The 24,607-nt window shown below is 41.1% G+C and overlaps 2 protein-coding genes across 4 annotated transcripts in view; both read left to right on the top strand.

The window, feature by feature from the left end:
• Positions 1-1,554: 1,554 nt before the first annotated feature.
• HRH1 (histamine receptor H1) lies at positions 1,555-2,979 on the top strand (the record flags this gene model as incomplete). The annotated part of the gene is made up of 1 exon (XM_084214259.1): positions 1,555-2,979. One exon carries the CDS (start codon positions 1,555-1,557, stop codon positions 2,977-2,979), a length of 1,425 nt encoding a protein of 474 aa, XP_084070385.1.
• A 5,543-nt stretch (positions 2,980-8,522) lies between these two features.
• Positions 8,523-24,607, top strand: part of ATG7 (autophagy related 7) — a 97,000-nt gene continuing 80,915 nt past the window's right edge. For all 3 annotated transcript variants that reach the window (XM_084214752.1, XM_084214753.1, XM_084214751.1), the window contains exons 1-13: positions 8,523-8,572; positions 9,889-10,083; positions 10,298-10,352; positions 13,577-13,694; positions 14,508-14,585; positions 15,116-15,232; positions 15,770-15,919; positions 16,566-16,654; positions 17,902-18,023; positions 19,001-19,091; positions 20,298-20,442; positions 21,082-21,240; positions 24,141-24,335. In XM_084214752.1, coding sequence (XP_084070878.1) covers positions 9,909-10,083; positions 10,298-10,352; positions 13,577-13,694; positions 14,508-14,585; positions 15,116-15,232; positions 15,770-15,919; positions 16,566-16,654; positions 17,902-18,023; positions 19,001-19,091; positions 20,298-20,442; positions 21,082-21,240; positions 24,141-24,335 — 1,494 coding nt within the window. In that variant the 5' untranslated portion in view covers positions 8,523-8,572; positions 9,889-9,908. The remainder of the gene's footprint in view (positions 8,573-9,888; positions 10,084-10,297; positions 10,353-13,576; positions 13,695-14,507; positions 14,586-15,115; positions 15,233-15,769; positions 15,920-16,565; positions 16,655-17,901; positions 18,024-19,000; positions 19,092-20,297; positions 20,443-21,081; positions 21,241-24,140; positions 24,336-24,607) is intronic.

Genomic DNA, 24,607 nt, shown 5'->3' with positions numbered 1-24,607 from the left:
AATTTGAACGGCTGCCTACTGACTGCCAACTGCTGGATTCTCAAACTGTTGGAGGCTGCAAATAAGCACTGGCTTGTTTAAATTATTTAGTACAAAATATGTTAATATTGCTTTTTACTAGCACATTTTATATTGGTTTGCCAATATGGAGTTTATGTTATGGTTCACCATCAGCTGTTTAATGAGATATGATGAATTAAAACTGTGAGGAATTAAATTTCTTCTTCAGATTGTGGAATCTGAAATAGATGAAGCTCTGTGAAAACTGTTTGGGATTGGTTAGTGGGGTTTCCTAAGACACAAATTACCTGTATGCAAATATCACTGTCATATTTTCTGAAAAATCCCTTCGCCAGGATTTTTCTCCTGGGAAGCTGAGAAGCCTCAGAGAAAAAGAAAAACAGTGTTATCCCATTTGCTTCTCCCTGTTTTGCTGCTTTGGAATGTGGTTGGAGATTGTTTATCCAACAGGTGCTTGTTTCATTGGTTTCATGTGAATTGTTTCAACTTAATGACCAATCACCATCAGCTGTGTTGGGCCCTAGAGAGAGTCACGAGTTTTCCTCATCGTTCTTTGTAGCCTTCTGTCTGCATCCTTTCTCTATTCTTTAGTGTAATTTTAGTATGGCATTTCTTTATTATATTGTAAATAACATATAATAATAGATCAGCTTTCTGAGAACATGGGGTCAGATTCCTCATCTCTCACTATTCTTTAGTGTAGTTTCAGTATAGCATTTCTTTATTATATTGTAAATAACATATAATAATAGATTAGCTTTCTGAGAACATGGAGTCAGATTCCTCATCTCTCACTATTCTTTAGTGTAGCTTTAGTATAGCATTTCTTTATTATATTGTAAATAACATATAATAATAGATCAGCTTTCTGAGAACATGGGGTCAGATTCCTCATCTCTCACTATTCTTTAGTGTAGTTTCAGTATAGCATTTCTTTATTATATTATAAATAACATATAATAATAAATTCACTTTCTGAGAACATGGAGTCAGATTCCTCATCTCTCACTATTCTTTAGTGTAGCTTTAGTATAGCATTTCTTTATTATATTATAAATAACATATAATAATAGATTAGTTTTCTGAGAACATGGAGTCAGATTCCTCATCTCTCACTCTTCTTTAGTGTAGTTTCAGTATAGCATTTCTTAATTGTATTATAAATAACATATAATAATAGATTAGTTTTCTTAGAACATGGAGTCAGATTCCTCATCTCTCACTCTTCTTTAGTGTAGTTTCAGTATAGCATTTCTTAATTGTATTATAAATAACATATAATAATAGATTAGTTTTCTTAGAACATGGAGTCAGATTCCTCATCTTTCACCTCATCCTAGGGACCCAGCAAACTCAATGTGTAAAATGCCTTAGAAAGTTGTTATTTAGGAAAGGGACAATGCTAAGCTGAGGCACAAATTAATTTTATTATCTTATTACTACAGCGACTGAGTAGGTTTTTTTTCTTTCCTCTAGTTCTGGAAACAAAACTCCCCAAGCAACCCAACGCGTTTTCAGCCAGGAGTGCAAACCATGACTGAACGTCCAAGCCCTGGACGCCCACTCGCTAAAAAGATGCCCAACAACACAACAGAGCCCTCCAGCAGCGCTGCCCCTGCCCTCCTGGGCCTTTTCCTGGGCAGCATCTCCCTGATCACCGTCGTCATGAACATCCTGGTGCTGTGTGCCGTGAGGACGGAGAAGAAGCTGCAGACCGTGGGCAACTTGTACATCGTCAGCCTCTCCATCGCCGACCTGATCGTGGGGGCGGCCGTCATGCCCCTCAACATCGTGGACCTGCTGAGCCCCCGCTGGCCCCTGGGGCTGGCAGCCTGCTTGTTCTGGCTCTCCATGGATTACGTGGCCAGCACGGCTTCCATCTTCAACCTCTTCGTCCTGTGCGTGGACCGGTACCGCTCGGTGCAGCAGCCGCTGCGGTACCTCAAGTACCGCACCAAGATGAGAGCCTCGCTGCTCATCCTGGCCGTCTGGCTGCTCTCCTTCACCTGGCTCATCCCCATCCTGGGCTGGCACGTTTTCGCCAACAACGGGCGCAGGACGGTGGAGGAGAACAAGTGCGAGACGGAGTTCTTCGAAGTCACCTGGTTCAAGGTGCTGGCGGCCATCCTCAACTTCTACCTGCCCTCGCTGCTGATGCTGTGGTTCTACTGCAGGATCTTCAGGGCTGTTCGGAGGCACTGCCAGCACCGAGAGCTCAGCAACGGCTCTTCCTGGCCCTCCGTGGAAAGAAACACCACTCATCAGACCAAGATGAAGGGTGAGAAAAATATTTGCCTCCAGGAGCAGGTCTTAGGTGGGGACAGCCCCGGTGCAGACAAGCAAAGCTCCCCAGAGCCCCAAAAAGTGGAGGCAGAGCTTAATTTCAGCCATCCCGACGGGGCTTCAAGTAATGGGAAGGTCCTGAGGTGGAGCTGCTTCTCTCTCAGCACAGCCAAGCCTGAGCCTGGTTTGGATAAGGCAGGGAAGAAGGGGATGCGTGCCACGGAAAAACCCGGGGCTAAGGAGCAGCCTGGCTGCCAGGACAGTGACTCCAGCGGGGCTTCGGACAACCACACCTTCACTGAGGTGGAGCCCAGCCCCAGAGGAGCCTGCTGTCCTCAGGGAAGGACTGAGCACAGGGACTCCAGGGGAGCGACATTCCTGAGGAAAGCCTGGCACACCCTGCACAGGCATTCCAGGAGCATGCACTGGCACGGGAACAGGGAGAGGAAGGCAGCCAGGCAGCTGGGGGTGATCATGGCAGCCTTCATGCTCTGCTGGATCCCCTACTTCGTGCTGTTCATGGTGATAACCTTCCACGACCACAAGCAGCTCTCAAAGCTGCACAGGTTCACCATATGGCTGGGCTACATCAACTCCACCCTAAACCCGTTCCTCTATCCTCTCTGCAACCAGAACTTCAAGAAGACTTTTAAAAAGATCCTTCGCATTCCTTGATGCTGGTCTGGGGTTTCGGGGCTCAAGTGCAGCTCAGGAGTTGGACCAAACAAAATGTTCCAAAGGATGGGTACAGTGAAAGGCTTTGGCAAACTGTAATCTGTAAAGGAGTGGTAGGAAAACCACTTCTAACACATTTGAAGAGCAACTTCAGGTCAAGAATCTGAAAGACTCAAGGTCAGGACATGAACTGTTACGCTGCTGTCAACCTTTCACCACCACTTCCATCAGAGAAATGGAGACACAAATAAACAAATAAACCTCTTCAGTGATTATAACTTATTCAGCTACGCAAAAGGAAGAAATCACATTTCTGTCATTGGCCAAAAAGGTTTTTCTCTTTCAACTTCCTCCATTAAAGACCTTGCTTGTGAAGTGAGATTTGCAAGTGGAGGTACTTTGCACAGTCAAAGAAAGAGCTTGCAACTCTTTAAAGAAACTCCCCTATTTATTTATAGCTTCCTCCAAGGCACAAACTTTTCATCAAATGTCAAGTTTTAGTGTGTATCCTACTGTATCTCTTCAATATCATGCTTACATTAACTGTACATTAACTCTGCTGGAAAAAAGTAGACTTTTTATGTCCCAAAAGAGTTTCCATGCTCAATATACTGTCACCATCTGCTCCAGAAGGGTGTGCTGCTGTTTCTAGACTTGCAGAATATAGCTGATTATACATTAAATATGTTTACCTTTTCTACCCTTTATATTTAATTGTATTTTATAAATCTTGCTGTCGAATATTTCAGGAGAAAAACACAATAATTGAATACTTGGTGTTGGAAAAGAGACCAAGAAGATGTTGGAGTACAACTGAAAGCTGGGCTGGCTTTGGTGTTTCAAAGAAAAAATAAATTCCTCTCCTTCCTTTCGTTATGCTGCTGAATTTCCCACATTCTGAACAGTTTCTTAATTGTATTTAAAGGATTCAATATTAAATGAAGCTCTAATTTATCTGCATTTTAATACATTGGGGAAATGTGCTAAAGGACTGAACTTAAATTCAGGTTATATCAGTGTATCATGCGAGGTTCAGAGATTAATTGACTTTGGTTTCAAGTTGCACTCAGGGAAAACTGCAATCAGGAAACTTAAATCTAGGAGAAACAAGGCAAAATGCAGAGAGAGAACATAGAACCAACAAAATTCACTGCAGAATTCAGACAACTTTTCCCCTGCAGGAGGAACACCTGCACCAAGCAGTAAAATGAATCTTTTTGGAGTAGAGAACAGAACCATGCTCTAATCCCTGGCCTTCCACCAACAATTGCTGAGGTTCACAGCCATTAAATTGGTTTTTTTTATCCTGATTTGCAACAGCAATTCTGGCCAAAATGGATGGTAATTTAGATGATCCCTGAGGAAATAAAAGTCAGCCACAGTTATGAGTGCTGAAAAACACATTCACCCAAGGGCTGCTGAGAGTTATCAAGAAATCTGTCCTGTTGATCATGAAAATTGCCTTTTCTGACCTTAAAGTGTGCTAATACATGACAAAACCTCAGCAAGATCATTGAAAACTGGTCTAAAAATGATGGTGACTGTAACAACAAAAACCTTTGGTAAAAATAAAGAACGCTCAAACAGCTAAACCCAGGGAAATAAAGCTGCCTGAATATTTTTTTTAGTCTCAAGCCATTTTACCCATGATCTTTGTGCAACTGTGTTAACAGCAAAGAGAGGGGATTTGTGATAACCAATTTTACAGCTATTAGATGACAATAAACAGGGAAATGGGACAGTACCTATTTTAAATAGCAAATAGCTAAGAAAATTCCTGAGTTTATTTCACTGAGCAGGCAGTTCCAGCGGCTCTGGATGTGAGGGAAGCAGAAGAAAGAAAATTACAGTAAGAAATGGAGAAACCTCCCACCAACGTGGGGCAAGGCTCGAGCGAATATTTCAGGTGTGGTTTCCTGTAAAATGCTTTCAGTGTTTTCCAGCTGACAGCCAAGGTCAGAGGACACAGAGCTTCAGAGAACACAACGAGAGCCTGGGGATTTCTTGTGGAAAACACGTTCGCTCTCCTGTGTGTGAAAAATGCCACTTTGTTTCTAAAATTTTAAAAGTTTAATAGTAATTAAATGGTTATAAAAATAGCAATATAATTAGAGTAATAAAAATTTTGGACAATTAGGATTTGGACAATAAGAGACAATAAAAATAAAGAGTTATGGACATCCAGGTACCTTTTTCTGGGCAGCACAAATCTGAAAAAAGACCCACGTTAACAGAGGTTTAACCCTTAAAAACAATAATCTGTTGCATATTCATACATCTCAGACATGATGCATCAATTCCATTCAAACACAGGATTCTGTCTGGTCATCAGCAACTTCTTCCCATTAATCCTAAGGGCGTCTTCATGGCTGAGCAAGGCAGGGGAAAGTTTCTTCTGACAGGAGAGCAATCAATTCTTTTTCTTTGAAAGATTTAGGTGTCTCGTGGCTGCTTTCTCACTGCGAGTCCTTCCTTTTAAACAAGTATCTTATGTAGCATAGTTTCTATTTTAACCTTATGGTATAACCTAAAACTATATTTAACACATGACTTAAGAAAATTAATAGAGCATCAGCTTCTAACATAATATAATATTCATTTTAATATTTGCGAAAAGCCAATCATAAAATACACATTTTTCACATGTGAAAATTTAAAAAGTTTAATAAAGGACAATAGGAGCATAGAGGAAAGATTTTTAATAGCTGGGTGCATCTTGGTATCTGCTATTTTGGAAATATGTGCCTCTATATACCATTTCTATTGCATCAGCTGTTACATATTCACAAACAATTTTGCACAGTGAACTTTCCCCAAATTAGTTGCAAGAACTGTTTAGCGTGGCTCCTCCTCAATTCCACCTTTTTAGAGCACGTGTACTCCTTGGTTGTGGTTTTGGTTCTTTCTTATCACCTCCAGTGTAGCAATGTGCCCCCTGTTGATGGAGTGACAAAATTATCCTTTGTCTCCTCAAAAAGGAAATAAACCCAGAAGTTTCTCTCCTCAATTAGTGAGGAAGACACCTCATAGGGCTGGGGGACTTCACCTCAAACTTAAGGATAGCCAATTGGACAGGAGCCAAAAAGCCCCATCTGGGCAATTAACTAGAAAAAGGAGAAAAAAGAAACCAATGGTTTTTGTGAGGTGTTTTATCAGGGGCAAGGACCTCTTGCACCAGGCAGGCTCATTTTTTCTCTCTGAAGAGATTTGTTATTTTGCCTTTTATTAAACTGTTTTGTTTCCAACACTGCCATAGAAGCCATCCTGCTGATTTTATGCCTTCTGAGGTAGCTGAGCTATCTTGGGTGTGACATAAATCTCCAAGAGTTGATGAGACCTGGCTCGAAGAGAGCCCTGTCTCACTCCAGTCATGGGCTTTGACCCATAACTCTCCATGTTTTGGTCCAAAATATGGTCCAGATTTTCTTCAGAAGGTGAGTGCTGACAGCTGGCAGATCTGTACAGGTGTCCTCATCCTGTCTTCATTGGATGCTATCCCATCCCAGCAGGCATTTTAACACAAGCACACTTATACCAGCTATTTCACTGAGATTTTATACAACAACAGAAAAAAAACCCTGTATCTTTATAACAAAGTTACTTTAACACTACACATATAAAACCCGTGTTGTGAAAAATGCGTATTTTAAGATTGGCTTTTTGCAAAATTAAAATTAATATTATGTGTGTTATGTTAGAAAGTAATGCTGTATTAATTCTCTTAAGTAGTGTGTTAAATATAGTTTTAGGTTATAAAAAAATGTTAAAATAGAAACTATGTTATGTAGGATACTTGTTTTAAAGAAAGGACTTGCAGTGAGATAGCAGCCACAGGGGGCCTAAATCTTTCCGAGAAAGAGAATTTATTGCCCTCTTATCAGAAGAAACGAACTTCTTCCCACCTCAAAGGCGCTGTTAGGACTCAGAGGAAGAAGTTGCTGATGACCAGACAGAATCCTGTGTTTGAATGGAATTTATGCATCATGTATGAAGTGTATGAATACACAACAGGCTGTTGTTTTTAAGGGTTAGTTCTCTGTTAACGTGTGTCTTTTTTCGGGCTCATGCTGCCCAGAAAAAGGTACCCAGATGTCCATGACTCTTTGTTTTTATTGTCTCATACTGTCCTAATCCTAATTGTCCACATTATTATTACTCTAATTATATTACTATTTTTATAACCACTCTATTACCATTAAACCTTCAAAATTTTAAAACCAAGCCATTGACGTTTTTCCCAGTGTTAATACTTGCGAAAAGCCAATATTACACTATGTATGTCTGACAAAGGCGCGCTGGTTCAGCAGCACAGCCCGCTCTGGGAGCGCTCCGCGGGTCGGCGGGGACACCTGGCGGGGCAGGAGCGAGCCCGGTGCCGCGGCCAGCAGGGAATTCCGCCGCGCTCTTCCACACCGGCAGCATCCAGGAGAGGAAACAGCAGTGCAGGCGCACGCTTGGGCATTTTCCCACCATCGAAAATGGAATTAAATTAAATTATTAAATGTTCTGAGGGCTGTGCTGCGTGCCTGGAAAGGAGGAGCAGCACACGGCAGCAGACACACGGACGGGCAGCGGACACACGGACGGCTCCGAGCGCTGCGGCACGCGGGTCCGCCCGACTGCCCCGAGGCAGGGGATGCTACCGAGGGCGGGCGGGACCGGGATGGGGATCGGGATGGGGATGGAGACGATGGGGATGGATATCGGACCGGGATCGGGACGGGGATCGGGACGGGATCGGGACGTGGATGGGGATCGGGATGGGAGCGGGATCGGGACGAGGATGGGGATCGGGATGGGGACGGGGATCGGGATGGGGATCAGGATGGGACCGGGATCGGGACGAGGATGGGGATCGGGATGGGACCGGGATCGGGATCGGGATCGGGATCGGGACGGGGATCGGGACAGGGATGGGGATCGGGATGGGACCGGGATCGGAACGGGGATGGGGATCGGGATGGGACCGGGATAGGGACGAGGATGGGGATCGGGATGGGATCGGGACCGGGATCGGGATCGGGACGGGGATGGGGATCGGGACGGGATCGGGACCGGGATGGGGATCGGGATGGGGACCGGGATCGTGATCGGGATGAGGACCACGATCGGGATCGGGATGGGGACGGGGACTTGGACTGGGACCGGGATCGTGAACGGGATGGGGATCGGGATGAGGATTTGGATCTGGATGGGGATGGAGATCGGGATGGAGATCCGGATGGGGATCGGGATGGGGATCGTGACCGGGATCGTGAACGGGATGGGGATGGGGATCGTGAACGGGATCGTGAACGGGATGGGGATGGGGATCGGGACGGGGACGGGGACCGGGATGGGGACGGCTATAGGGAACGGGACGGGGATCGGGACCGGGATCATGAACGGGATGGGGATGGGGATGGGGATCGGGACGGGGACCGGGATGGGGACGGGTATAGGGAACTGGATGGGGGATCGGGACCGGCCCGCCCACCGTGCCTCTCACGCCATCTCCCCGCGCCGCCCGCCCCGTCACATGCTCCCGCTGCGGTAACATCACCGGTGTGCGCCGGCCGGGGATGCCGGAAGTGCGGAGCGAGCGGTGCAGCCGGTAAGGGGAGCGGGGATGGAGCGGGTGGGTCCTGCCGGCACCGCCACCGGCACCGGCACCGGCACCGCCTCAGCCCCGGCCCCGTCCCCGCACTGCCCCCTGCACCCCCGCTCGGTGTGCCCGGGCCTCACCGGCTCCCCGGGCTGCAGTCAGGCGGACAGGAGGCGGGGGATGCCCCGTACCGGGCCGGGGCCATGTCGCTGTGCGGGGCCGGTCCCGTGTCAGTGTGCGGGATGGTGCCGTGTCCATGTTCGGGGCCGGTCCCGGTGCCGTGTGGCTGTGCCGTGTCCGTGTCCGGTCCCGGTGCCATGTTGGTCCTCTGTCAGTCCGTGTCGCTGTGCGGGGCCGGTGCTGGTCCCGTTCCCGTGTGTCCGTGCCATGTCCGTGTCCGTGTCCGGTCCCGTTCTCGTGTGTCCGTTCCCTTGTGTCCGCGCCGTTCCCGTGTGTCCCTGTCCGGTCCCGTTCCCGTGTGTCCGTGCCGTGTCCGTGTCCCTGTCCGTCCCCGTGTCAATGTCCGGTCCCGTTCCCGTGTGTCCGGTGCCGTGTCCGTGTCCCTGTCCGGTCCCGTTCCCGTGTGTCCGTGCCATGTCCGTGTCCCTGTCCGGTCCCGTTCTCGTGTGTCCGGTGCCGTGTCCGTGTCCCTGTCTGGTCCCGTTCCCGTGTGTCCCTGTCCCTGTCCCTGTCCGGTCCCGTTCCCGTGTGTCCGTGCCATGTCCGTGTCCCTATCCGGTCCCGTTCCCGTGTGGCCGTGTCCCTGTCCCTGTCCGTTCCCGTGTCCCTGTCCGGTCCCGTTCCCGTGTGGCCGTGCCGTGTCCCTGTCCGTTCCCGTGTCCCTGTCCGGTCCCGTTCCCGTGTGTCCGGTGCCGTGTCCGTGTCCCTGTCTGGTCCCGTTCCTGTGTGTCCGTGTCCCTGTCCCTGTCCGGTCCCGTTCCCGTGTGTCCGTGCCGTGTCCCTGTCCCTGTCCGGTCCCGTGTGTCCGTGCCGTGTCAGTGTCCGGTCCCATTCCCGTGTGTCCGTGTCCCTGTCCGGTCCCGTTCCCGTGTGGCTGTGCCATGTCCGCGTCTGTGTCCGGTGCCGTTCCCATGCGTCCGTGTCCGGTGCCGTTCCCATGCGTCCGTGTCCGGTGCCGTTCCCGTGTCCGTGTCCGGTGCCGGTGTCCCGGTGCCGTTCTCGTGTGTCCCGGTGCCGTTCTCGTGTCCGTGTCCCGGTGCCGGTGTCCCGGTGCCGGTGTCCCGGTGCCGTTCCCGTGTGTCGGTGCTCGGTGCCGGTGTCCCGGTGTGCCGGTGCCCATCCCGGCCGTGTGTCTTTCCCCGCAGGGCCGCGCTCCCGCCGGGCCATGGCCGCTGCCCCGTGCCGTGCCGGGCCGTGCCGTGCCGGGCCGGTGCCGCTGCAGTTCGCTCCGTTCAGCAGCGCGCTGGACGCGGGCTTCTGGCACGAGCTGACCCAGAGGAAACTGAACCAGTACCGGCTGGACGAGACCCCCAAGCTCATCAAGGGCTACTACTACAACGGTGAGCACCCACCGACCCACCCACCGGGCTCTGCCCGCTCCGCCTCTCCTCTCCGCCCGTTCCGCTCCCCGGCACGGTTCTGGTGTTGTAGAACGCCTGAAAGAGTGGCCGGGAGTTTTGTACCTTGCACTGTAATTGACATCAACAAAAAGGGGAAATAAGCCGAATGTTTCAGTTAAAAGGAGCTTTGTCGCTGCTTTTTTTTTTTGTCCAGGTGATCCTTTGGGTTTGCCAGCTCGCTTGACACTGGAGTTCAGTGCCTTTGATATGTAAGTACAGGCTGGGGTTTGTCCTCATTTGTGCGAGGAGACACTTTCCTGGCACGAAATTGATGTATTAGTTAGAGAATAGAAAAAAAAATAGTGTGAGAATAGAAAACTCTGTGTGAGAATAGATAACTAACTCTGCGTGAGCATAGATAAGTCTATGTGAGAATAAATAATTCTAGTGAGAATAAATAATTCTAGTGAGAATAAATAACTCTACATGAGAATAAATACCTCTACATGAGGATATATACTTCTACATGAGAATAAATAACTCTACATAAGAATCACTCTACATGAGAATAAATAACTCTACATGAGAATAAATACCTCTACATGAGGATATATACCTCTACATGAGTATCAACAACTCTACATGAGAATAAATAACTCTACATGAGAATATATAACTCTACATGAGAATATATAACTCTACATGAGAATATATAACTCTACATGAGAATAAATAACTCTACATGAGAATAAACAACTCAACATGAGAATCAACAACTCTACATGAGAATCACTCTACATGAGAATAAATAAATCTATATGAAAATCAACAACTCTACATGAGAATCAACAACTCTACATGAGAATCACTCTACATAAGAATAAATAAATCTACATGAGAATCACTCTACATGAGAATAAATAACTCTACATGAGGATATATACCTCTGCATGAGAATATATAACTCTACATGAGAATATATAACTCTACATGAGAATCACTCTATATGAGGATATATACCTCCACATGAGAATATATAACTCTACATGAGAATCACTCTACATGAGAATCAACAACTCTACATGAGAATCAACAACTCTGCATGAGAATAAATAAATAACCTTTTTACCAAAGGTTTTAGTTGTTACAGTCACCATCCTTTTTTAGACCAATTTTCAATGATCTTTGTCGTGTGTTAGCACATTTTAAGGTCAGAAAAGGCAATTTTCCTAGATAAATAAATAACTTTATAACACAGGATGGACTGCTTTGAGTCCTTAACTCCTTCTGGCTGAATTTAAAATACTCTGATTTCTCAGATTCACTCACTTTCTGCATGTATGTTTATATAAACTACCATTTTTTTCCCATTTTCTCAGCTTTTTGCATTAGGGAGATTTTTTTTTTAGTCATTTGACTCCTTCCCTTGTAGCTTAGTTAGGATTTCAAAGAGTTTTTCCAGTCCCTGGCTGTTACACTGTAATCTCTTCCAAAGTGTTTATCTCTTATGACAGGAAAAATACCAGGTTTTGAGAGCCGTGTTAAAGGAGGCAATGAAATCAATCAGATGTGTAAATTAAGGGAATATTGTAGGTTTTACTGAATTTATCTCAAAAATAAATACTGATTGCAAAGAGCAGCTTCTCTAGCTGATGATGTTACAGGCTAGAGAAGCTGCTCAGTCTTTTGTGTGGTTTGGGTTTCCTTTGGAGATGTGTTTTAAACATCAAATTTTAGCTCACTCTTTATGTGAGTACAAAACTGGCACCTAAGTTCAGCCTAAATGAGGTTTTTCCCAGTGCAAATCCCATTTGTAGCTTCTGTTTGAGCAGCATTTAAAAGCTTCAATCCCTGATTTGGTGTCACTCTGCTTGGGGAGAGCTCAGATCTCAGATGCCAGATGTGGTTTTGAAGCCGTGATGGAGATGTGTGCTTGCACTGGTTATTTTCCATCAATCCAGGTTCATAAACAGAAATTCATTAATATTTTAAAATTCTATATTATTATATATAATATTTATATATAATATTGTTTGCATTATATATAAATATACGTTATAGGAAAATATATATTATATAATATTATATGCTATATAACATATAGTATATATAATGTATATTATTATATATATTATAGGCAAAATAATATAATATATCATAATATATAGTATATACTTTTATATATATAATACTTGTATTAATATCTAAAAATGATGTATTTATATGTAGAATTTCTATCAATATATACAATTATATATTATACAAAATATTTTAATATAATATTACATATATATAAGATATATCAGAAGAAATATATAATATAGTATATATAAAATAATAACATACATATGTTATATTAAATATATATTATATAATATTATATACAATATATAATATATACGGTATATTATTATATATACAATATGCAAAATAACATAATAGATAGTATTAAATACATTATATACTTATATATATAATACTTATATTAATATATAAACATTTATATTTATATATAGAATTACTTTTGATATAAGATGAAATATAGAATATATTGTATATAAAATAATAACAAATATATATGGTATCTAAAAATATATTATATAAAATTATATACAATAGAAGATATATTATATATGATGTATATTATTATATATTATATGTAAAAGAATATAATATGTAGTATTAATATATAAAAAATTATATTTATATATAGAATTACTATTGATATATACAATTATATATTATGTACAATATTTTATATAATATGACATATATAAGATATGTAAGATGAAATATATAATATATTGTATATAAAATAATAACAAATATATATGGTATCTAAAAATATATTATCTAAAATTATATACAATATAAGATATATTATATATGATGTATATTATTATATATTATATGTAAAAGAATATAATATGGAGTATTATATATATTATATACTTTTATATATAATACTTGTATATTATTATATATTATATGTAAAAGAATATAATATGGAGTATTATATATATTATATACTTTTATATATAATACTTATATTAATATATAAAGATTATATATTTATATATAGAATTACTATTTATTTATAAAATTATATATTATATACAATGTTTTTATATAATTACATATATTATATATAAGAAATATTATATTATCTATTATATATATAATATATATAATATATATAATATATAATATATTATATATAAGATATATATAATGTGAAATATATAATCTATTATATATAAAATAAAACCATCTATAGCATCATATATTTATCTATAATATTTCTATTAATATATAAAGTATTATATTTGTAAATAATATTTCTATTAATATATAAAAATTATAAATGAAATAATTATTTTATTGATATTAATTTTGCTGCTGTGCCTCATCTGATAATTGCAATTAACACCATCCCATAGATACTGCTGCTGCTGACTGTGTTCATTCCCAGAGCTCTCCTTCTTTTTCCCAGGAATGCTTCCATTCCTGCACGTTGCTGTCCTGCTTTTGGCACCCTGTATAACACCAACACTTTTGAGACTTTCAAATCCTGTGATAAGAAGGCACTTCTGGACAAGGAAGCAAACGAGGTGAGATTTAAAATCAAATCACAGAGTGTTTCCAAATCCTTCCTACCCCTTGAAGGGCTTCACACTCTGCCCCAAATTTGGAGAAACTCCAGTCCTGAGCAGCCTCAGGTTCCAGCTCATCCTGGAAGGAAGAGTTTGGTGTTTGCTTTTTACTGTTCTCTGCAAAGGAGCAGAACCCAATTTAATTAATGATAACTAATTCTACCTGGAGAACTCCATCCCATTTCAAGCTCTTGGAGCTGCCAGGGACTTCAGTTCTGTAGAGCACATATTTAAAATTTGTCCTCACACCCAAAACCTGGTGTAAACCTCAGATTACTGCAATTTGTCTGTGTGACAGAGAGATGGGCAAGAGCCACAGGAGCAAGAAACCTGAGATAAAGCAAGAAAAACATGGGTGAGAGGGGCTGGTCTGCCTGCACTGCCTAATTTAGTTAATTTAGTTAATTTAGTTAATTTAGTGTCATGGACTGGGAAGAGGTGAAAGTCAAATTTAAGATGCTTTACTTTGACCCGTCCTTGATTCCTTTCATTAATTGCCTTGAGTAACAAAGTTTTCATGCATATCTTCACTCCAAACTAGGAATCTTTTGCATTTCTGTGGCCTTGCAATCCCCTGTTGCATGACTTTTAAATTCCTTTTAACACAGATAGTTGTATGAAGAAATTCAGTTTAAAAAAAAAAGTCAATGAATGTTTATCTCCAAACTTTAAAAGTAGCTGGAAGAATTGCATTTTTTTTTTTTTTGCACTGTTCTCATGTTCTCTTGCTGTTTCTCTGCCCTTTTTCTTCCCTCTTGTCCCCACAATCAGATCTGGGAATCAATCAAATCTGGAGCTGCTCTGGAGAACCCAATGCTCCTGAACAGGTTCCTGCTGCTGACATTTGCAGTGAGTACAGAAAATTTGTGCCTCCCACTTGTGGTGGAAGCAGTGAATTAGTTTCTTTTTATGAGTAATAATACATTTTGTATTTATAATAATCCTGCATTAATATATTTTTATATTATTTTCTGCAAATGTATAAGATTACCTGATGGCCTTAGAGATATCAGTTTCATGCTGTTTCATGTTTAATTAATTGTTTCATGTTTAATTAATTGTTTCATGTTTAATTAATTGAAAGCTTTGCTAAATGCTCCAGCTAACAAAGCCTGAAGGATTGCACACACATTGTCTGTTTAAATCTTAGATTGAAACATATGCAGAGAGTGGAAGCCTTTTCCTATTTTTATGATTTTCTAAAATCATTGTGAGAAATCATTTAGAAAAGAATTTTTAGGATTTTCTAAAATCATTGTAATTTTAACCCTGTGGTTCCCATGGTTAAAATCCTATACCATTAATTTTAATTAGTATTATATCATTTATTTTGATCTGTCTCCTTATTACTTAATTTTACTTCTTTTTTTTCCCTCTAGGATTTAAAGAAGTATCATTTCTATTACTGGTTTTGCTACCCTGCTCTCTGCTTCCCTGATGGAATTGAGATCACTCAGAAGCCAGTCTGTCTTGGGGACAGGTTCTCACTAAATCAGGTATTCAAAATCCTGGAGATTGGGAATTCTGCAGTACTGAGAACTTCTGTGAGCTTTAAAACTCACAGATATTTTTGTCACCACATCCTGAATTAATTGGAGGCTCTGATTTCTTTTTCAAATTTCACTTTTTAAAATTTCCATGTTGTTTTTTTTTGTTTGCCTTTTCTTCCGTGGTTGTTTCAATTATCTCAGTTTAGGTGCAGCTATGGCAAACAATTCTTGAAGAGGTGATTTTGCTAAGCTATTTTATACTTATTTTTGAGATATAGATGTTAAGCTGGATATAAAAATGAAAATTAATATGTAGTTTTGAAACTCATTTAAAAGCAACCTTTATAAAGGGGCATCCCCTGAGTGAACCAGCTCATTAAAATTGCAAAATTATTAATAAAATGCATGTTTAGACAAGAAAAGGAAGTTGTTTGGTTTTTTTAATTTAATTTTTAGGAAAAAAAAATAAACAAATTTTAGTTTTTTTCATTTTACAGTGCAGGATTGTCAAAGCTGGTGGCTCAGTTGTGTTTGCACTTTCAGATCCAAGCCCTGCAGCAAGCCTATGATGACCTCTGCCAGCAGGAGGGGGTGACAGCCCTGCCTTATTTTTTAATCAAGTATCATGATAATTCTGTCATGATATCCCTACTGAAAAAGTGGGATGGCTTCTTTCAAGACCAAGGAGGGAAGGTAATGAGAATTTTAAGTCCTTTTATAGAATTAAATGTTTCATCTGGGAATGGTTTGAGGCTTTAATGCTGAGCTGGGCATGGTGGTGGTGTCCTGAGGGTGGCTGTAAAGTGATTTTTATGCTGTTTTCCCTTTGATTTGTTCTCCTGCTGACCTGTGCCCTGTCACTTTCTGCTCATCCCAAAATCAGTGCAGAATTTTGGGTTGGGAGCAAGGCTTCAGTTGCTGGGCTTCCCTCCTAATGGTGTTTTTAAAGCCATGAAAATGCATTTACTGCAGTGAACATCCAGTGTCCAGTGTGAATAAATCTCAAATCTGTGGCAAAAGCTTGAGGAAAACCTGGTGTGACCATGGATTATTTATATTTATAATATAAATATATATTCATAATATAATATAAATATAAAATTTTATATTTATAATATAAATATATATTTATAATATAAATATAAAATAAATATAATAGATATATTTATAATATAAATATATAATATAAATATATAATTATAAATATATAAATATATTTATAAATATGCAAAATGTGCCTGTAGGCCTGCCCTGTCCAGAAGTTTTATTTAAAAATGCCAAATGCCCTTTGCCTGAGTGTGGATGGAGGAGTTCTCATGCAGAACAATTTGATTTGCAGGTGACAGTTGGAGTTTATGATCCCTGTAATTTATCCCAGTATCCAGGATGGCCACTGAGAAACTTCCTGATCCTGGCAGCCCACAAATGGTATCTGTTTTATTCTTTTCCACCAAGATTATTTTGAAATGTGAGATCATTTCCTCCATGGTGTTTCACTCATCCCACCCACCTGAGATTTTGGTTTTCTTCCCTTGGAGGGATTCTGATTTTGTGCATTATTCTCTTTTTTTTTTCTTCTGTCAGTCACAAATTCATATAAATCCCAATGCTCACATGGATGCATGCACCTGGAAATGCCAGCTCCACACCCTCCAGCTGTGCCAAATCTTATTTAAAATACTCTGTGAATCTCAGTAGTTAATTAGTGTCAAGTAATAGCAGACTGACACTTTAAAAACCAGATATTAGTAGGTTTTCCCCTTGCACCACTTGAATTTTTTTGTATTTTTGTTGGAGAGAAGACAGGACACAGTTTTACACTCTGGGTTTTGACAAAAAGGATTTAAATTATCAAATACATTTGGGTTGCTGTAACAAAACTGTAATTAGGTTGCACTCCCATAGTTTTGAGTTGCACTTCCATAGTTTGGAGTGTTGCATTTACACAACCTTGGGGTTGAGAAGGGTTTAGGCACTGAAATTCTCATTTTTTGCTGGGGGTTTGGATCAAAAGGAGGAAAAATTATATATATATTGAGAACTCAGAGATCCTGGTGCCACAGCAGAGTCCCAGCATGTCACCTGATGTGTGCTCTGCTGCTTTTCTGCTTTTTATTCCTCTAAATCTGCAGTTTGAAGTGCAAGGACAGGCTGACAGTGGCACTGCTCTGGAGCTGTGTCACCCACCCCAAACCAGTCATTTTCTGACCCTTCAGGAATTATTTCTCTTTCTGTTCATGGTAAAGACAACCATGTCCAGTACCAAGACAAAAAGGCTCATTCAGAACCTGCAAAGGACTAAAGGAAATACTGTTAAAAAAAAAAAATCTCTTTTCCATTAAAGAAGCTGCATGCCAGTCTCTATTTCTCTCTATTTCTCTCTATTTCTCTCTATTTATTTCTCTCTATTTATTTCTCTCTATTTATTTCTCTCTATTTATTTCTCTCTATTTATTTCTCTCTATTTATTTCTCTCTGTTTATTTCTCTCTATTTATTTCTCTCTATTTATTTCTCTCTATTTATTTCTCTCTATTATTTCTCTCTATTATTTCTCTCTATTATTTCTCTCTATTATTTCTCTCTATTATTTCTCTCTATTTCTCTCTATTTATTTCTCTTTTATTTCTCTCTATTTCTCTTTTATTTCTCTTTTATTTTATTGATTGATTTTAGGGGCAGTGCTCTGCAGAGGGTGGAAGTGCTCTGCTTCAGAGACAGGACCATGCAAGGGGTGAGAGACATCACCCACAGCATCATCTTTGAAATCAAACTGCCAGAGGCACCCCTGGGCCCAGGTAAGCCATTAAAAACTTTTTTTTTTCCTTTTTTTTCTCCTTCTTTATCACTGCTGACATGGCAAAATAAATTACTGCTACAAAATTGTTACTTATGCTAAGTTGTTTCAAATGGATTTTAAATTGTTTGAATTTCTGTTGAATGTCTCTAAAGGAAATGGTTCCTTTTTCAACAAAGAATGAGAGAATACTCTCTCTTCATTTTTTTTCCTCCTGTAATTGTGTTTCTAATTGAAAACTAAGAAAAATCCTGCTGTTGGCATAGAAGATACAATAAAACAGCAGCTGGTCTCATTTTATCCTGTTGAATTTGTCTACAGTCCCTCAGGTAGGAAAAAAGTGACAGTGAATTTATGGGATGCAAAATTTCTGGAGAATTTCTAAAATGATAAAAAGCTGCCCCAGAGTGGAACTGTTCCTTTAATCCCATAGTGACACATCCAGGTGTGTTTTAAAGCAGTAAACTTGAAATGTTAAAAAAATAATTTCAAATTTCATTTCTAGGTACAGAGCAATATCACCAAATTTCTCTACCTCAGGCAAAAAGTTCTGAAATGCCTCAGATGTCATTGTTGCAAATTATTTAATTCTATATCATTAAGATACACAATTCTCCACTGAATTATGATGGGGTCTAGGGACCATGAAATGCTGACTGAAATTGGCAAAATTGACTGAATTATGAATTTACTGAGCTTGGCATTAGAGATCTGATGGGGAATGATGCCAGCTCTGTGCTGGGTTTGAAGCTGAACAGGCAAAAGCAGCACAGGGGACACCTTAGAGCAAATTAAATACAGGTTATTTACTGGCAGGTTTAAAATAAAGTTTTTTCCCAGTAGGGTTAAGTCCAAAAAAATTTCTTTTTTTTCTGTCATGCAATATTAAGGTTTTCATTCTCTCTTTCATTTTTATTGCCTGTTTTTTTTTTGTTTTGGTTTTGGTTTTTTGTTTTTTGTTTTAAATGTTTCAAACAGATTGTCCAAAAGCTGTTGGATGGGAGAAGAACCAAAAGGGAAGCATGGGGCCGAGGATGGTGAATCTCAGTGAATGCATGGATCCAAAAAGGTTGGGATTTTAACTTTTAAATTCCCACAGTTTTCTTTACCTGGCTTTAAGGCATAGCAAGTTGAAATGTGACCTAGGTAAGAATGTGCAGTAAGATCCACTGGATATTGTTTGGGCTTTCCTTTTGGCAGTGAGGACCTTCACAGAGCACTGCCTGCAGCAGAAATCCTGGCAATTTTGGACTCTGGCTGAGACTTCTGAATGCATTTCTTTAAAACTGAGTGCAGTGCAGGTCAGAGTGTTGCAGCAGGCAGTTTCATTGAATTCCAGAACCTGCAGGGTGTTTGTGAAAAGCTCATCCTTTGGGGTTTGGCAGAGGTGGGACCAGCAGGAGCTCAGGGAATGTGACTTCACTCATTTTTCTCATTCTGTCTGTGATGTTTGGGCAGTGGGTTGAAAGGAATGGGGTCACAGAGTGTCTGCATCTGTGTCCTTGCCTTGGAAAAACTTCTTGGTGTGATGGTTCAGGTTCAGCCCATCAAGCAAAGCCATTTTTGTCAAGAATTTCTGGAAATTTTCAATAAAGTTCATCTCAGGGCCCTGAATTCTTTAGGTTTCTTGACCTTCTTTATTTGTGTGAATGATCTCAGTGCTTCCCAAAGAGGTGCTGGTGAAATTCCAGCCTTGACAATTGCTATGTAAATCCTTGTTGGACAAAGAATTTCCTGGGTGCTGAAAAGATTGGGAGTGAAACTTGGAGGAATCTGAGAGCTGTGGTGGTGTGGCTTGGTGAAAGCTTTGACACCCTGTGTTCTGATGGGTATAAAAATCTGCCCCTTGCATGAACACAAATTTCCTACTTCATTTTCTTTCTCAAACTTCCACAAAGAAGGGCCCACGTGCTTTAGGCACAAGTGGAATATTTCAAGTTAAGGGCAGGTGTAACTGGATGCAGGAAACCAGGTAGTTTAAAAAAAGAAACAAAAATTTATGGACAAATTATCTGTCTTAGCACTCAGCTTAACAAGAATCTTGGCTGAGACACCATTTTTATTTTCATACTTGCATGAATTTTATTACTAAAATTTTAGTTTTAGATTGTTACTTTTTCAGAAGCCCTTGTCTGTTTTTCATATTACCTGTGTATTATATTGCTGAATTCTTTCCTTTAAAAAAAAATTAATTCAGCTGAAATGTCAGTGATTCCTTTGTTGGAGAAGTACAGGAGGGTTCAGAAGTTGTTGTTTTTTTTATTCCATGGCACAGGTTGGCAGAATCATCCGTGGATCTGAATTTGAAGTTGATGTGCTGGAGGTTGGTGCCTACTCTGGATTTGGAGAAGATTGTGGCTGCCAAGTGTCTGCTGCTGGGGGCTGGCACCCTGGGCTGCAGTGTAGCAAGGACCTTGATGGTAAATCCTTCATCTCACAAATAATCTCTTGCTTCTCATAAATTCTTTTTGTTTTTTCTTTCTTTCTTTTTTTTATTTTTTTTTGTCCAGCTGCCATAACACAGCAGCGACAAATTGCATTCTCTGCATCAAAATACACAGAATGCACATTTGTTATATTAGAAATTGCAGGGAACAGGTGAAATCTGTGCCTAATGGAAATAAATAATTCTGCTGACATGAGGTAGTAAGGGGAACCTTACTTGGCAGAATATTTTGAATTTGTTTTAAAAAAAGAAATTCTGGAGCAAGTTAACGAGCTATAAAGAGCAAATTCACAGTGAAATAACTGTGCTGGTAATTCCTTGCAGGAATATTCACCCCTTTCCACTGAATTCAGCAGGGCTGTAGGGATTTCTGTTAAATGCTATATTTAGCATTAACAACCAAATTATTTATATATATATTTAGATAAAATTTATATGTACATATTTAGCAACCAAATTTCCTGTTCCCTTATTTCAGTCGCCACGAATAATCACAAAAACTTTTGTAGCTTAAAAAAAGCAAACAAAACTCATCGTTGAGTGCCTGGCATTACTCAAAAAACATTTCCCAAGGCTGTTGTAATTCTCTTTGTTAACTTTTGTTCTCCTTTAGGGCTGGGGGGTGAGGAAAATCACTTTTGTGGACAATGCCAAGATCTCCTACTCCAACCCCGTGCGGCAGCCGCTCTACGAGTTCGAGGATTGCCTGAGCGGGGGCAAGCCCAAGGCTCTGGCAGCAGCAGAAAGGCTGCAGAAAATCTTCCCAGGAGTGGTAAAATCGTTATTTCCATGTTGCTATCACTGAAAAAAAGAAAAAAAAAGTGACTTTAAATTGCTGTTCCAAGTTTTAATGGTTAAACGTTAAAAACGCTACGCGGGTGTGCTGAAATGTTTGGGATGGTCACTGAAATCTTATTTGAGATGGTCACTGAAATATTTGAGATGGTCACTGAAATATTTGAGATGGTCACTGAAATGTTTCAATTGGTCACTGAAATATTTGAGATGGTCATTGAAATATTTGAGATGGTCATTGAAATATTTTGGATGGTTACTGAAATATTTCAGATGGTCACTGAAATCTTTGGGATGGTCACTGAAATCTTTGAGATGGTCACTGAAATCTTTGAGATGGTCATTGAAATATTTGAGATGGTCGCTGAAATATTTTAGTTTGTTACTGAAATGTTTCAATTGGTCACTGAGATATTTGAGATGGTCACTGAAATATTTTAGTTTGTTACTGAAATATTTGAGATGGTCACTGAAATATTTGACACGGTCACTGAAATATTTGACATGGTCACTGAAATATTTTAGTTGGTTACTGAAATATTTTAGTTGGTTACTGAAATTTTTTACTTCCAATTCCTGTTCCTGGTAACTTTGTTGAGGTAAATTGTCACGATATGACGTGAAAGGAACGACGCTCCCATGCTGAGATGTCCAAGGGAAAAAAAGTTAGTTTATTTCTGGACTTCAAGATTTATAGAGTTCCAAAAGTGACCCTGGATTGGAGGATGAAATTGTCACCTCTCCATCCACACTGGTCAAACCAACAGTCCATCAATTCCCTCCTCCAGAAAAGAATGCAAACCAATCATTATTTACATGAAAAGTGCATGAAAAACTCCATTACAAAAATCAGAAGGCTTAGAAGAACTTTAGAAGAACAGGGTGACAGTAAATATTTGTAGTAATCAAATATAATTAAGGATCATTAAGTCATTTTTTTGTAGCTTGTTGATAGTGAAGTGAATTGTTTTCCTGCCCAGGGTGTCCTAAGGAGCTTTGGGTAGTGCCAGGTCAGATATATTAATTGTCTACTCTGGGAGCAGGTCCTGAGGGAAGTAATAAATGGATTTTTCAGATTTCCTATTATGTTTTAGACCCCAAATTTGCAATCTTCTCTAAGTTGATTTTCTGCATTAGATGATATAGCTTAGCTTTTAACTGCTAGCAAAGGGAGGAACGTACAGTCCCCCTTTTTAAATGTCATTCTAGTATTTTATGAGATTGAAACGAAATATTTTGGATAATTTGGAGGCATTTAAAAACTTTTCTTAGATTCCTGAGATTTTGGGACTCTGTGGAATGAGCAAGATCTTTCTTTGGGGATATGTATGGACATTTACTCCTCCTTAAAATAATGCCAACGTGCCCTTTGAGCTCTTCTTGCCATTGTTGGGCTGCCAGATGCACCTCAGCCACTTTGGCTGCTGCCTTTGTTTTGAGGAACAGTTATCCAAATGAAATTGTTGGAGCTGCCAGGCTTGTCTGTATTCCCACAGCTGCAGTGCCTGGATTGAGCTTTTTTTTGGGCTTCTGGTAGGATTTTAGTATTTACAAACCACATTGGTTGTTTTGTGGTGCAGTTAATTCCAGCTTATTTATTTTAATTCATTAAACAAATAATTGCCCTCCTGAGTCACCAGCAGTGTGAGCTGAGCTGATCTGATCAATCAGCACTTGTGCAGCACAGGCTTGATGGGTTATCCATGAACACTTTGCTCAGGCACAGCATGGGTTAAGTTCTGTTCTCCTCCTCTTTTGGAGGAGATAATGACACTGAAATTAAGGTCTGCCCCAGTAATTTCCTGATGGTGCAGAGGGGAAAAAAAGGTGGATCCTTTGGTATGGTTAATGCAGCTGTTACCCACAGTCATTTCTCCAAGCTGCTGGATGGTTCTTTTCATCCTCAGGGGGATTTATGGATTTCTCTGTGTTATTTTCTGTCTGTTATTCCTGTATCTTCACCCTTCTGGTCATTTGACTCACCTGGATTTATGAGTTGTGCTGGACATGAATTGGTCTGTGCAAAAGCACGTTCCACCAACCTTCCTCTCCTCTCTTCCCATGGAATTTCATGCTTGCTTCATCCAGGTTTTTGCTTTTTGGGTTTTTAATTTTTCCTGCCAAGCAGGGAGGCTTTGGCAAGGCTTGTTCTGTAACACAAATGATGGCTCCATCCTTCCCTTCCCTTGCAGCAGATGCCTGGCTGTGCTGACACATCTCCAAAGGAAATGATGAATTGTTTGCATTGTCCATGCACGATGTAGATGCTTCTTTGGCTCAATATTTGCTCTCAGTGTGTCCTGCCCAAGTGAGGGGCTGGAAGAGGGAGATGTTTCTGCCACAGGAGCCTCTGCACAGTGCAAGCCTCCAGCTCTGCAGTGACAAGTCTCAGAATTGCTTTTTGCTGGGGAACTAGAGGGAAATCATCCAAGGCTGTTGTCCTCCTGAGGAACTGGAAACAAGGAGCAGTGTGTGTGATGCTGCACATGGCTGAGGCAGGATTTAGCAGCAGAAACTCAAGCTGCAGCCTGTTAAAATCATGTGGGAAGGGGCTGGGAAGAGAATCAGGATGAGTTTTAATCACAGATGATGATCCTGTGGAAACGTGGCTGCTTGGCTTTGGGGTGCTGTTTGTACCCCCTGGGATCAGGAGCAGCTCCACTCTGTTCTTGCAGTGATTTGCTGAGACTTTGGGTGTGTTGTGCCTAAATACAGCCTGGGAACCCCCAGCCCTGTGCCCAGGGAGAGGTGCAAGGAGCAGAGCTGCCATTCTGACAGCGGGGTTTGAATTTCTCCTCTGACCTGTGCTGAATTTTGCACCTCCTCAATCTCAAGGTCACCTCCTGAAGTGCTGATCTTCTCTCTGCCTCTCCCTAGAGCTCTGAGGGTTACAACATGAGCATCCCCATGCCAGGCCACCCCGTGAACTTCTCAGAGGTGACCATGGCCCAGGCTCAGAAGGACGTGGCGCAGCTGGAGGAGCTGATCGAGGGCCACGACGTGGTGTTCCTGCTGATGGACACCCGGGAGAGCCGCTGGCTGCCTGCTCTCATCGCAGCCAGCAAGAGGAAGGTGCGCCACCAGCCGAGCCTTGAAATTTCCTTGAAATTTCCTCTCTTTGAAATTTCCTCTCCTTGAAATTTCCTCTCCTTGAAATTTCCTTTCCTTTCCTTGAAATTTCCTTTCCTTTCCCCCTTTTCCTTTCCCCCTTTTCCTTTCCCCCTTTCCCCCTTCCCCCCTTCCCCCTTTTCCCCCTTTTCCCCCTTTTCCCCCTTTCCCCCTTTCCCCCTTTCCCCCCTTTCCCCCCTTTCCCCCCTTTCCCCCCTTTCCCCCCTTTCCCCCTT

This window comes from Fringilla coelebs, assembly GCF_963513975.1.
Source record: "Fringilla coelebs genome assembly, chromosome: 13".
NCBI lineage: Eukaryota > Metazoa > Chordata > Aves > Passeriformes > Fringillidae > Fringilla > Fringilla coelebs.
The sequence above is the reverse complement of the archived record's forward strand: the minus strand, read 5'-3'. Positions and strand labels throughout refer to the sequence as shown.